General features: G+C 39.9%; 1 protein-coding gene across 3 annotated transcripts in view; it reads right to left on the bottom strand.

Annotated features, from left to right (window-relative positions):
- CCDC192 (coiled-coil domain containing 192) overlaps positions 1-14,030 on the bottom strand; it is a 206,717-nt gene that overhangs the window by 57,626 nt on the left and 135,061 nt on the right. For all 3 annotated transcript variants that reach the window (XM_040241758.1, XM_040241759.1, XM_040241760.1), the window contains exon 5: positions 4,101-4,233. In XM_040241758.1, coding sequence (XP_040097692.1) covers positions 4,101-4,233 — 133 coding nt within the window. The remainder of the gene's footprint in view (positions 1-4,100; positions 4,234-14,030) is intronic.

Below are 14,030 nucleotides of genomic sequence, written 5' to 3'. Positions count from 1 at the left end.
ATAGATTTGTTCTCCACGTCTGTGTCTCTGTTTCTGTTTTGCAAATAAGATCATTAGATTCCATATATATGCATTAATATATGATGTTTGGTTTGGGGGAGTGTCTTCTTAATGAGAGTAAAACCAAGAAATGACTTAACGTTGACACGGCTTTCAGTGGGACATTGGGAACTGGCCTGTGGGATACAGACATACATTATTTGATATGCCAGCGGTGCATATTAAGAGAAAAGAATTAAAAGGGAAAAAAAAATCCAGAGGAGTACATTCCCTTTAGTGTGCTAGCTTAAAATCTACAAACCAGGTCCTGAATGTTCTGGTCAAGGATTCAAGCTTTCATCATAGCAGGTGACTTGATGCTGATGTGCCAGGACTCAGCTCACTCAGGTCCTTTACAAAGTAATTTTCTGCTCCAAAACCAAGGGAAGCAGATTGTTTTGAAATCTAGCCTTAGATTCCTGCATACTAATGTTTACCAAAAGATGAACTCAAGCTTTCAATGGGTACAATAGGCATTTCACTGAATTCTGTGAGTAAATTAAACTGTAAGCACTTCAGGTGCCAGCTATGGGAAAGAGGCAAGGAATCAGCCCTGGACTGTGATTATTTGCACAAAGTGAAAATCAACAAACAACACTCAGACTAAGTAAGTTTCCTGCTGTGCCAGTTTTATAATAAAGGTGTTTTTCTTTTCAGTTGAACTTTCCATTGACTTAAATCATTTATTTCTTTGGAGGTTATTTAAGTATGAAACCAGTGAAATCATTTTTATGTGTTTACATGTTTTAAAAAAAAGTTTGGTAGCTCACTGCTCCATCAATTTGAACATGCTTAAAAGTATCCTTAGTATTCTATGGCATTCCTCTGATCAGAAGAGTTGAATGGCAACATTTTATATAGTCTTACTTAGAAAATGAACCAAATTGAAAAATTGTGCACATTTGCATAGAAAGAGGTTCTAATTTATTTGAATCCATCTCATTAATCTGCTCATTATAACTGCAGGCACTGGCTTATAACTATAGAAGAGAAGTAGCTTTGTGTTAATCCAGATAACATGTAATTGAGTCAGCCCTTTTTCCCCTCTTGCAATTTCACTTGTTACCATAAAACTGAACTTCAGAGTTGGCAACTACGATGTCTGTCACATGATGGAGGCTGCAAGGAGTCTCCTTTCCCAAAGTGGTTCACTCTCTTATGGAGTCTGAAGTTTTACTATTGGACATTAATTTCTTGGATCATGAAGGTCTTTTGTTCATCAAGAAGAATCCACTTAAAAAGTGCAAATACTCATGGATGGGTGATTTTTTTAAAGCATTTTATGATATTTTAGCTTGATCACTAGCTGAGAGTAGGTTGGACATGTTTCTTTCCTGCAACAGGCTAGCCCTTCCTGTAAGACAGTGACCCAGTGTCTTCTCCCAGTCCAACCCTGTACTTCTGGGATCCACCAGTCACAACATCCTCCTATCCCACCCTTAGTTCCTTCTGCCCCTTCATCCAATGGTTGGTGCATAACCAAGCTTGTCCAACCATACTTCCCCACCTCCAGACTCACGGGCTCAAATAAGCACCCAAGCCAAGACAAGGTACCTTCTCATACTTTTCCTAACTAAAGCTGGTGGGAAAACACTTTTTTTTTTCTTCTTCTTCTCTGGAGAAGAAATAAGTAGGGTAATCCTTGGTTGCTTGTTGCTATGTTTTCAGTGTCTCCTGACATCCCTCTTGAGGAAATAAAAGTCTCACTGCAGAGAGAAGCAGAGAGACACAGGGTTCCCTGATGGGATTTGAGTCCCTGAATCTATGAGACTCTAAGGCTGAGCATGCCCTTTCTAAGTTTATTTGTGTTTGTGCCAATAAATCACCCTTTCTTATAATCACCCAATCATAAGCTATTATGATTGAGGGTATCTGTCATTTGCAAACAGAGGTCTGAAAACCAAAAACAAACATTTTATTAAAGGACACAAGACTAAGCAGGGAAGGAGTGGTGTTCTGGTTAAGGAATGTGTGTGGGAGGTGGGTCAACCTTAATTGTTCGTGGTTAAATGGGAGCCATTGTGTGTTAAAGTTACCTACGTCTTTTCAGACTTTACTTTCAAATCAATTGAGAGGTAGGGCAAAGTGACCAAAGTCTCTGAGAATAAGAGCTCATGTTACTCTGGGGCCACAAGAGCCTTGATAATAATTTCCTGGGCTGTTGAACACAGGGTTAGGCTGTTTGGAACCCATAGGAGAGTAAGACTGTGCAAATATACCATTTAAGAGCTTCAGGCTGTATGTCTATCTACTGACCCAGTTTCTCCAACAAATAAAAGCAGTACATAGGTTCTATAGGGGAGTCAGTGCTTTCATCCATAATTAACCTTGGAATACTTGACTTTATTTAAATTTATATCTGTTCATAATAATTCAGGTTTTTTTGTTTTTTTTTTTTTCCTGCACAGGTAATTTTTCCCTGCTTTAGACAGAAATAGACAAAAGTGGACAAAGAAGCAAAGGTGGACTTTAATGTTTTCTAACATACCCCACAATTATTATAGTCCTGGTAACCAAGTAGTATCCTAATTTTGACCTATCAAAATATCAAAGGGACAAAGTCATCCTTAGATAGCAAAGGACATTATTTTTGTCAAAATGAGAGTAACAAGAATCAGATAGCTTGCAATAAAATCCTTTTTCCACTAGATTCAAAGTACAGTTGAGAAATTGAGACCTTTTCTCAGATGAGCAGGAAAATTTTCTCCAGCATCCTGTGCAATCATTGTCAGCTTCCTATCATGCAACTGATTTGAAATCTGGCTATGATGCCTTAGAATAAAGACTTTTAAATGGATAATATTCTCTAATGGGTTTTACTCATTTAGGTTTCATGGTGGTAAAAGCAAATTAAGCTATATTGTTCCATGGAAAGAGAAAACCATGTGTTTCAAGGTGAGGGTGTCACATGCTATTTCCATCTAGAGAAAGTGCTATTCAAAACTGAAAATTAAAACCAAACTCATATGAAACACTTTCCCGTACTGTCAGGATGCTGGGAGTGTCTCACTTTCTACAGCCACCACATCATCTACTTCCTCCTCCTCCTCTATTTCCACGTTCCTCCTCTTTTTCCATAATTATGAGTAATAGAGGAAGTGAGAGTAAGAACAATTGCACGTTCCTGGCTTTGCAAGAGTGCCGCACATCAAAGGAAGACATTCGTCCCAGGGAACCACAGTTTTGCAGGAGATCCACCAGGCAGAGTGAGATCTGCTTTTGCTGCAGAGAAATTGCCTCACTGCACCAAAGCTGCATAAGCACCCTGGGGTGACTGCCCAGGCGTGGCCACACACATCTAACCTGGGGCCAGGTAGCTTGCGTTTATTCTTGTAGAATCCGTAAATATACGAATACCTGCTTCAGAGGTTATTCTGAGAATTAAATACACATGAAATGCTTAACAAAATGCTTGGTGTGTCGTATCAAATGTTAATTCATATTATTGCTGATGATGACAATCTGAGGGTCCCTGCCCCCTCCAAGTGTGTTTATCATCTCTGGGAGAAGACTTTTTAAAACATCCATATCAGAGTGACTATTAACTTTTTCAGAACCACCCAGATTTCACCCTCAGCCTGTCTTCCCTGCTTATTTCTGGCTGGTTAGCCTGTTGTTAAAACAGATTTCTTTTCCTTCCCATGCCCGTCTTGGTCTATCAGCCTGTCTACACTTTCAGACAAGCCCTTCTCCTTGCCCCACTTCAGAGACCCACCCCTGGGAGCCTTGGGTCTTCCTCCCTGGGCTCTGTATTTTCCTAACTGCCACCCAGCAAGACACTGATCAGATGTTTCACTCTATTCTTCAGCCCCCAGAGACTTTCCTTGAAGGAACTGCTTATTCATTCCCTGCTTTTCTCACAGCGGAAGCGCTCCTCGCCTGGAGCTCGCAGTTTGTGTATGTCTCTAATCAAGCAGAATGGAGATCAGGCCGAGCCAGCATGCAGCTGGCCGGGTACGCTGCCTGGCACTGGGCATTGCTCTCTGCTTTGTTGCCAGTGAAGCTATATGCATCACCCAGGACCCAGGGCCAGTGTGTAAATGTCACGTGGTAATACTGACCTCTAGGGGCTAGCTTTCCTTCACATAGAGTCTTGATCTTCTCATTGAGTTCCAGGACTGTGATAGCAGCCTCTTGCTTAGTTGTTGCCAAATCAGTTTGTAGCTTTTTCAGTTTCCTTTTGTGCTTTAGTTTCTTGAAAAAAAAAAAAAAAGTTTCCATCACTAGAGACAGATGCATCAAAGGAAGAAAAAGAACTGATGATGTCTGAACAAACGTAGCCTTTAAAGGCCAGCTAAAAGAAAGAGCTCCGTATTCACCTAGACCAAGTCCTGTCTGAGGTCCATGCTTTCCCGTCAGAGCATTGAAACCACTGACAGTAAAAGTCTGCTCTCTGCATCGTAGTATCTTTCACCCTACTGAAGGGTTTTTATCTGGATCTGAACCTTCTGTGTTGGCTGCTTATATAGAGAGGCAGTTAGAAAAGAACTCTAGTTGGCAGTCTGTATTTTACCATTGAAGTGCCAACACCAAAAAGCATCTGATTTTTTTTTTTCCCAGTCATTTTACCATTGAAGTGCCAACATCAAAAGCATCTGATTCCCCGCCCCGGTCTATAAGTAGCTTCACAGGAAATAGTCATAGCCTTGTTTCTCTTGTCATTTTCACCTTAGAGTTTGCATCCAAATAAACTCTAAAGCATTTCCATGAAATGTTGATGTTTATAGATATTTATTATGGTATCTATATAGAGAAAGTGGTCAGGGGTAAGAATATTTTTCAAGAAATTGAAATAGCAAGGACAGGAATTCCTTACTATAAAATAATCTGATTTGTGACATTGAAACCTTTGAAGGAACTATAACCAAAGGATTCCCGTTGAGACTGTATGACTAGGAAACTCCACTTAGGGTCTCAAAATGGATTTGATCTGTCAAAATTGCATTTCTCTGCAACTACAGAGAATCTGTTGTGAAAAGTGCTATGTTGGCATTTCTGTGGTGTTGCCTTTCCAGTGAAAAGCTCACCTTGCCAAGTCTTTGTGGGCTGGTAATTAGGAAGCCCAGAAAATAAACGGCTAACATTTCTTATCGGACATAAATCTTGAGATAGTGAGAGGAATGGTTTTTGCTCATCAGGGAAGACAGTGTTCCCGGATCTTTAAAAAAAAGTAGACTCAAGCAGCAGGAGATCACTCTTTGTTTTGAGAGTAAAGCCAATAAAATCAGTTTATCAAAGACAGGATTAGATAGTCATAGACCTCAAGATTAGGACTTCCTGAGAGCTTAATGAATGGCATATAAACTGATAAAAGAAAATGCATCATTCAAAGGAGAATGGTGGTCTTGAAACTTCACTGAAGAGTGGACGTGGGCAAAAGTTCACTCAGCCTGTCCAGGGGAGAAGTGCCCTGAGCCACAGCCATTCTACTAGAGGGGTAGTTAGCATTCATGTGCTCATTTCATAATGCACTAATTATGAAGCATCCTTTTGGTGTAGGACATGGTGCTGGCCAGCTGTTAAAAAGTGCTGATAAGATCTCTGCTCCATGTCACTAAGACCTTACTGTCTTTCTGTGACTCTGTTCACCCAAACCCTTCATAATTTGTGTATTATGCAGCTTAGTTCAGGGAGAAATCAAGCTGATGAAGCAATGTAGGTGCCTAAGTATTTGATAGCTGTGTTTTTCACAGTAAATTCAGTTGCCTTGTTACGCTATACCTCCCTCTCTTGTAAGTTGGTTTGCATCAGCTTGTTCAGAGAAACTTGTCTCTCCCAAGTCTATGGTGCTCACACCCATGGAGGGACCTTTCCTGATGCTGCTTCAAGACCAGTTCCATGCTCAGACTTTTCACATTTCCTTTTACCGTTTAAAACTTTGGGGGATGGCAAGTGGGAGGAAGTGTGTAGAAAGGAAGTTTTCTTTTCTGCAAGAAAAGAAAGTGGAGAGAATGAGGGAAAGAATGGTAAGAGGAATTCAGAAAAGAGTGCTAATGAAAAGTATCAAAAAAGAACTGAATCATATACATGCTCAAGTGTCAGGAATTCAGTGTACTGATGAACACTGTTTACACTTAAATGTGTAAGAAAGTAAGATGGGTTGATGGATGGGTCAAGAAACTGATAGTAAGTAATAAATAGAAGACAAAGTGTCAATTGTAGTGTCTAGCTATGAAGAATATGGGTGTTTACTATAAAATTACATCAACTGTTCTGTATGCTTGGAACTTTACATAATAAAACTTGGGGAGGAGAAATAACTAAGGATTCAGTTTCCTTACATTGTCCCTCACTTAATTCTTAATAGATGGCATTCAAATTCTGAAATTATGCCACAACTATTCATAGGCAAATAAGTATCCTTCCAGAACCTTTTCTCAAAGTGGGCATTGACATTAAATAAACAAAGCAAAAATAAATGCAAATTAGTGAGAACTGATGGCTGGTCACTAGGAGCTGGTATGGTGTCACCAAGAAAAAGCCTTGGCAAGCTACATTTCCATTCTGACGAGAAGGCTTGATGGAGAGCATGCAGGAACTCAGGGAAAAGAGACAGTTCTCAAAATCACTTAAAATTTTCAGTTTTCCAGTTAGAAAGACAACTCTTTAAAAAAAATTCATTTCCAGACCACCTTTTTGTCATTCTCTTATGATAATTATATATTTTCCGCCTCTTATTATTGTTAGAGTGTGTGAAGTCGCTCAGTCGTGTCCGACTCTTTGCGACCCCATGGACTGTAGCCTACCAGGCTCTTCCCTCCATGGGATTCTCCAGGCAAGAGTACTGGAGTGGGTTGCCATTGCCTTCTCCAGGGGATCTTCCCGACCCAGGGATCGAACCCAGGTCTCCAGCATTCCAGGCATATGCTTTAACCTCTGAGCCACCAGGGAAGCCAATGTCTGTATATTTTCCTTATGATCTGAGAAAGAAACTGAGGATATTTAGTTTGGAGAAGACCGTATATCAGGGAATTATGATGGTTGACTTCAGTTATCTAAGGGGCTATTCAAGACGAGAGGAAGTTGAGTCAAACAGTATTGTTCCAGAGACAGTGTGCGGAACAATGGATAGAAAACATGAGCAGGCAGATTTTGGCACAGCATGAGAAAGCACCCTCCAACAGTTAGAGCTTATATCCATAGCAAGATAGGATATGTTCTAGCAAAGGCCTCCTGCTCTGGGCACGATCAAGCAGAATCAGGATGAACATCTTCAGGCAGGCCCATGGTAACCTCTGGGGCCTGGGTCAAGAGGTAATTGGAGGTCTGACTCAGCCCCAGCTCCATCTACCCCTAGCTGCCACCAGTCCTCCTGGGGCACAGCACTTGCATGAATGGACTCCTCGGCCTTCGTAAGTCTCTAAGGTGAATACAGCTGTCAGGGACACTTTAGAGAAAATTCTGGTATTTGTGAGATGTTGGTTAAGAAGGCCAAGAAGGCTGGTGGGTCCCCCAGAATTCAAGAATCATGTGACTCAAAACATGTAACATTATTTAGCTGAAAAAGAAAGGGAAGAGGGGATTGCAATTAAAAGTTGAATAAAGGACCCAGATTGGTTGCTTAAGATTTCTATTGGAATCTTTTGGTTATTCAGATAAATTTTTAAATGGTTTAGGGTTGTTGTCTTTTTTTCTTTTATCCAGACAGAACTACTGTATGCTATTAATTCATAGCTTCAACTAAGCCCTTTGGGCATTTCTGAAAATTCAGTTTGCCAACATGTTTTTATTAGTCATAGACATCAAATGATTTCAGTAACAATAATATTTTCCTTTGCTTTTTTGGCATTCTTTAGCCAGGCAACCCAAGTGTTGTACTTGAATCTACTGCACTCTGTTATGGTCTCCCTAGTAACTAGGCGCTCCCCTCAGTGATTACTGAAAGGATAGGAAGGCTTTATAGCTTAGAGGTAAATTCCTATTACCTTGCTCTTTTCCTACTTCTCCTACAGGGTGGACAGAGGGAGGAAATCATGTATTTGTGCAGTGTTTTGAAAAGGAAATATTTATCCATATCACATTGCTGAATAGCTTACATTATACCAAGTCAATGGGATTTAGGAATAATCAGGGAACTATTTATAGAAGAGTTACAACACAGAGTTGCCAGCATGGTTTAAAATTTCTTAGTCTTTCCACACACTTCGAATCATGGCCTCGAATTCTAAAGCTGGACCTTGTCAATTCTTGGCCATGAGAAATTAGGCCAGACATGACATCGCCAGACCTTAGATGCCATTTCACAGAGTTGGTGGGGATTAAATGACATAACACATAGATGACAGTACCCAATGCTATGCTTGTAATGAAGTGGAATGTCTGTCTGGTTTTTGTCATTATTCCTTGAAACATACGAAGGATAGTCTAAACTGGCCACTAAAATGCTAGGGATCTTCTCTAAAGAGGACTGTCACACTTTACAAAAAATATACTTCAGTGAAAGCAAGACTTGTGTCTTTTCTTTCTTCTCTTCCTTTTTCTTCCTCTAAGTTTTCTGCATGATTGCATTGATCTCTTCCTCACCTGTATGGGTAGACAAAACTTAATGCCCTGAAACAGACATGCAAATAGCTTTGATCCAATCTCCTGCCAGAGCTGGCCTGATGCCTAGGCAGAGTAGGTGGCTGCCTTCCTGGAATGATATGAGGGTACTCTAAAGCCTGACCTCTTGCTTCCCATGGAATCTCTGTCTTGGGCCTGCCAGAGCATAGCTTCTTCCCACTTTGAAATCTACCCCATCCAACCCACCTTCATTCACTTAGACAGCAGATGTAACAGATGGGTTTTATCTTCAGGTAGGCCACTAATAAAATGCTTGCTACCAAGAACATATAAGAGAATGATCTGAGTGCAGAAGTATAGATAGGTTTCTCTTTTCATTTCTCTTCTAATAAGCCATCATTAATAATGCAACTATTAAAAGTGATAGTAGCATTTGGATATAACTCAGTTTAAAAATCATTGTCACATGTCTTGTTTTGTTTTGTCTTTATCCTTCCTCAGGTGAGTATTTTAAAAGTTCAGGAGTGATAACTATGTGCTATGCATGTTTCTTCCTACTCTATGGCAAGCCTCTGACTTGGGGATTCTTTCACACTGGCTTGCATATATGGCTTCTGAATCCTTAACCTGCACTTCCAGCAGCACTGCTCATTAATGAAACCTCATTGTCAGCTGTATTAGAGTCTCTGCTTTGTAGGTGAGAAAGTTGAGGTCCCAGAGAGCTTGAGTAGAGCTAATCATGCCCTCTTAGGAAGTAGCTAAATTGACTAGAACCAAGGTCTTTTGATTCCAGATGCTGATTTTCCTTTTCAATGCTAATATGAAGCTTCACTAATCAAGAGCACCATTAGTTAGTTAGGTTTGTAAAGGGGACCTTAGATAGTCACAGTGAGTAGAAGAAGAAAGGCAGTATAACAGACTTGGTAATGAAAGAGTAGCACTGAAGTGTGATGGCAAGGCCTTTATGGCATGGGTTGTCATGGTACCTTTTGAGAACCTTGTGAAATGAAGGAAAGATTTGATGAACCCTACTAAGGACTATCTGTGCCAGATGTTGTTCTTAGCCCTCCTAGTGATTCTCCTCAGTGTATCCTAAATTGACCCTGAAGATTGTGATCATTATGTTCTGTTGATTTATCTGAAGTGACAAAGAGTGAATCAGATGAATCTTTCTTACAAAATACTTTTAATGAAAGATAAATCACAACTGCAAAATGTAATTTAGTCTCATTTCATTTGCAGGGGAACTAGCTTATGTACAAATCCTTAGGCCTCATTACAAACTTGACCAAGAGCCAGGCCCCATGTGACCACCTTTATAAAAAGTCAAGAGAGTCAGACTTCAGAAATCATAGCTGATACTTTTCAGTTCTTTGCAGTATCTCTCCTTTCTAAGTAGCTTATTTTATGTTATAACATGCTTAGGAATACATTTTAATTTTGTTTCCCATACCCAGAGGGTTTGGAATTTCTAATAAAAAGAAAACAAAACCCCAGTAATTAGACAAAAATCTTGACTCACTACTGGGGAAGAGTTTACCTACAGTTTTAGCCAAGTCTCATTTCTTTCCCTCTAAAAAATTATTAGAGACAAAGATGGAATTTGCCAGTAGATGTCCTAGTTTCCAGAAATGCTGGAATAAGTGTTTATGTAAGAGAAGGTAAACATAAATACCACATAGAGAAAAACTTTGTCTTGGCATAAATTCCAATGATAAGGTAGAAATTTTTAACAATAAAATTATCCAAAAGTTGGGATTTGTTTCCCTAAAAGATAGTAAGCTATCCTTCATGTGGTTTAAGGGTCATTGTTGAGAATGAGCCAGAGAAAAGCTAACACTTACTGATCACCTATAATATGACACCATGATCAAGTGGGATTTATTCCAGAGATGCAAGGGTGGTTCCAAATTTGCAAGTCAATCAATGTAATACACCACATTACCAAAAGGAAGGATAAAAACCACAAGATCATCTCAACAGACACAGAAAAAGTATTTGGCAAAACAATGGCACCCCACTCCAGTACTCTTGCCTGGAAAATCCCATGGATGGAGGAGCCTGGTGGGCTGCAGTCCATGAGAACGCAAAGAGTCAGACACGACTGAGCGACTTCACTTCCACATTTCACTTTCATGCACTGGAGAAGGAAATGGCAACCCACTCCAGTATTCTTGCCTGGAGAATCCCAGGGACAGAGGAGCCTGGTGGGCTGCCATCTATGGGGTTGCACAGAGTCAGACACGACTGAAGTGACTTAGCAGCAGCAACATTCATTCATGATAAAAGCTTTCATCCAAGTGGGTACAGATGAAACATATCTCAACATAGTAAAGGCCATTTATGACAAACTCACAGATGACATCATACTCAATGGTGAAAAGCTGAAAGCCTTTCCTCTAAAATCAGGAACAAGACAAGGATGCCCACCCATTCTAACCACTTAGAATTTCTTAAAGCGAGAAGTGTCTAACTTCTGATCTTGAAGATTTGAGCCATTGGCTCACCCTCAGTACAATTAAGGAAATCAGGTAGAATCACTGAAACTTAGATGACTCAGATTTGGGTGCAATAGTTGAAAACAAACGACCCACTTCTAGCATTTTAGAATTACATAAGTAGAAGCAGAGTAAAAGGACATAATTTGCCCAAAGTCACAGCTAATAAAATAGAAAAAATCAAGACTCCAGGCCAGGTTTTCACACTTTCCATCTCACTGTTTTTCTCCTACTCTATCATGTTTTTTTTTTTTTTGGCTGTAAGAGCTGAGGGGCCAGGGAATGGGTGTATGATTGGAACCTGGAACAATAACCAAGAACCCCAAGTCCTCAGGTCCCACTGTCAAAAATAGCAGTCATCATATAGGTAATCTTCCCTTAAAAGCCTCTTTATACAGAAACACAAAGTACTGGAATCATGCCATTTTACATGATATATGAGGGTCATTGTAGATGATATGAGAGTTACCTTTGATAGCAAGAATTTTTAGGTACTTGAGATCCTGCTAACTTCAAAGAAAGAAGCTAGACCAATCAGCTTGCTTTCATATAGCATCAGGCTATGTGTACTCAAACAAATCCATTTCTGAGATTAATGAGTACTGCTTGTACGTTCTTTCTTTATGTGAGTCTAACCCTGGCTCGACATTCTTACCCAGTAAACATTAATCAGGCTGACAACTGAGATTTTTGAGGAAGAATCTACGGTGCAATAAATAATTTTTCATTAGCTGAGCACAGCACAGAACAAAATTGAGTGTTCAGTAGATATCATGAAAAGAAAAAGTAGCCAGTGCTTGCTCAAGCCAAATCTACTTTTGGGGCTTACCATCCCAAATCACACCCTGAGAACAGAGGGAAAAGTGCATTGTCACACCTAACAGAGCCTGCTAGGAAGCTGTTTTTCAGTCCAACCCTCTCTGGCGACAGAGAAAGCCCAAGGGGCCAAAGCTGTATATGAAGCAATTTCAGCTTGTCAGCCCCACCTCTACAAGTGTTGGTAACATTGGCAAAGAGGCATAATGGAAGAGCACAGAAGCCAGAGGACCGAAAATACAGGTGGTGAAAAAATTCCTATATCTGCTTTATGACAGTGCTGCTAATCTCCTCCAACATGATTATAAAAATAATGAAGAGCTTTTTCTCTGCAGTGACTTTGTAACTGGGCAGATACTTGTTTTGTTTTCTTGTGCTCAGCACTCCTTTTGAATTGACTAAGGCTGCCTTCTGGGAAAAAATTGGTAGCTATTGGCCATCTGTGACTTATCTTGAATCATAATGCAAAGGCCTGTGTTTATGGACTAGAAAATTAAGTTCCTGAAGCACCAAATTGCTTATATCATCTTGAAGGGTTTTTCTGTGTGGTAAAGAACCTAATTAAGTTAACCTTCCCAAGAAACATCTGTTTCTTTCAGAAACCCCACTCTTCTCTAAGAGCAGTGAAATTACAGGGAATATAGGCTCCGTGAGGATGACTTAACACATCATGAGGAAATCTAAGTAGAGAAGATGAAATTATCATCAGGGGAGAAATGGTTCTCATATAACATGAAATAACTTTGTACGATGTTTAAGAGAAATTAGAGAACACACCACAGTAGGAAGTTCTTTGTGATGTGTATTTTCTCCCCATGAAATACAATGTTTTAAAAAACTGTTGCTTTCTTAATTCAAAATTGAAACAGCTTTATGGCAGAAATTTAAGGTGAAGAAGATCTGACCCCATATAAAAATGTATTAATATTTATAATGTTAAAAGAAAGTGTATGGGTGAATGTTTGTAAACTGCCTAGTGGCATTGTATTGACAGTACTATGATTATTTTAGGATCTTCATTCTTTATAAGTAGAACCTCTGAGATGGTGATCCTTGTCAATGAATTATCAAGCAAAGGGTTTTACAGTGATATCTATTGGTTGAATATTCTATGGGTGCAATTAAATAAGCAATTTGTCTAGTCTTTAATTTTTAAATTGCTTTAATCTGGCATATGTCTGGAAACAAAAATAATTTCATAAACAGTAAGAATCTGAAATCTAATTTTTCCCAAAGAAAATCTAAAATTTCCAGTGAGGTTTATTGCAAGCAACGTTTGACAGTTAATTTGACTAGGGGCATGTAAATGCATATGGAGAAATCACCAGGAATTAAAGCATCAATAGAGCTTGACTCCTAGCACAAGGTGTGGTTTGTCTTTTTTAACTCTGTCACTTGAAATGGAAGATTCTCTTGAATGTTAAATTGGTCAGACAATACAAATTCAAGTGGAGAGAATAAATTAATGAGGCAGTTGTTAGGATGTGACAACAGAATCAGTGATCTTCGTTCGCATTTGCTGAGACCCTAAAAGGTCTCCTCTAAAACCTTTGGAGAAGGAAATGGCAACCCACTCCAGTGTTCTTGCCTGGAGAATCCCAGGGACGGGGGAGCCTGGCTGGCTGCCGTCTATGGGGTCGCACAGAGTCGGACACGACTGAAGCGACTTAGCAGCAGCAGCAAAACCTCAGGCAGTGTCTAATAGTTCAGTAATTATTGCTCCCTGAGCATTCTCTTTTCTGGATTTTCCTCTTCTCAGTTCCTTCTTAGCTATCCACGATAAGAAAGAAGAAGTCACATGTAAGACAGACTCAAAGAGGATACCAGGAGCCACAAAAATTGTGTCCTAGCCTTCAGTTAGAAAAGTCGAGTTCTCACGAGGCTATAGGTATGTACAGTTGATGTACATATTCAGTTGCTCCGTCGTGTCTGACTCTTTGTGACCCTTTGGACTGTAGCCCGCAAGGCTCCTCTGTCTATGGGTCTCCCCAGGCAAGAATACTGAACTGGGTTGCCATTTCCTTCTCCAAGAGATCTTCTTGACTCAGGGATGGAACCCATGTCTCCTGTGTCTCCTGCATTGCAGGCAGATTCTTTACCTACTGAGCCATGAGGAAGAGCAATAATATGGTAAAGACTGGTTTGGAGACCATTTGAGGAGTTGGATATTTTGAG

This window comes from Oryx dammah, unplaced genomic scaffold, assembly GCF_014754425.2.
Source record: "Oryx dammah isolate SB20612 unplaced genomic scaffold, SCBI_Odam_1.1 HiC_scaffold_5, whole genome shotgun sequence".
In the NCBI taxonomy this organism is placed as follows: domain Eukaryota; kingdom Metazoa; phylum Chordata; class Mammalia; order Artiodactyla; family Bovidae; genus Oryx; species Oryx dammah.
This window is presented reverse-complemented; position numbering and strand designations above follow the sequence as displayed.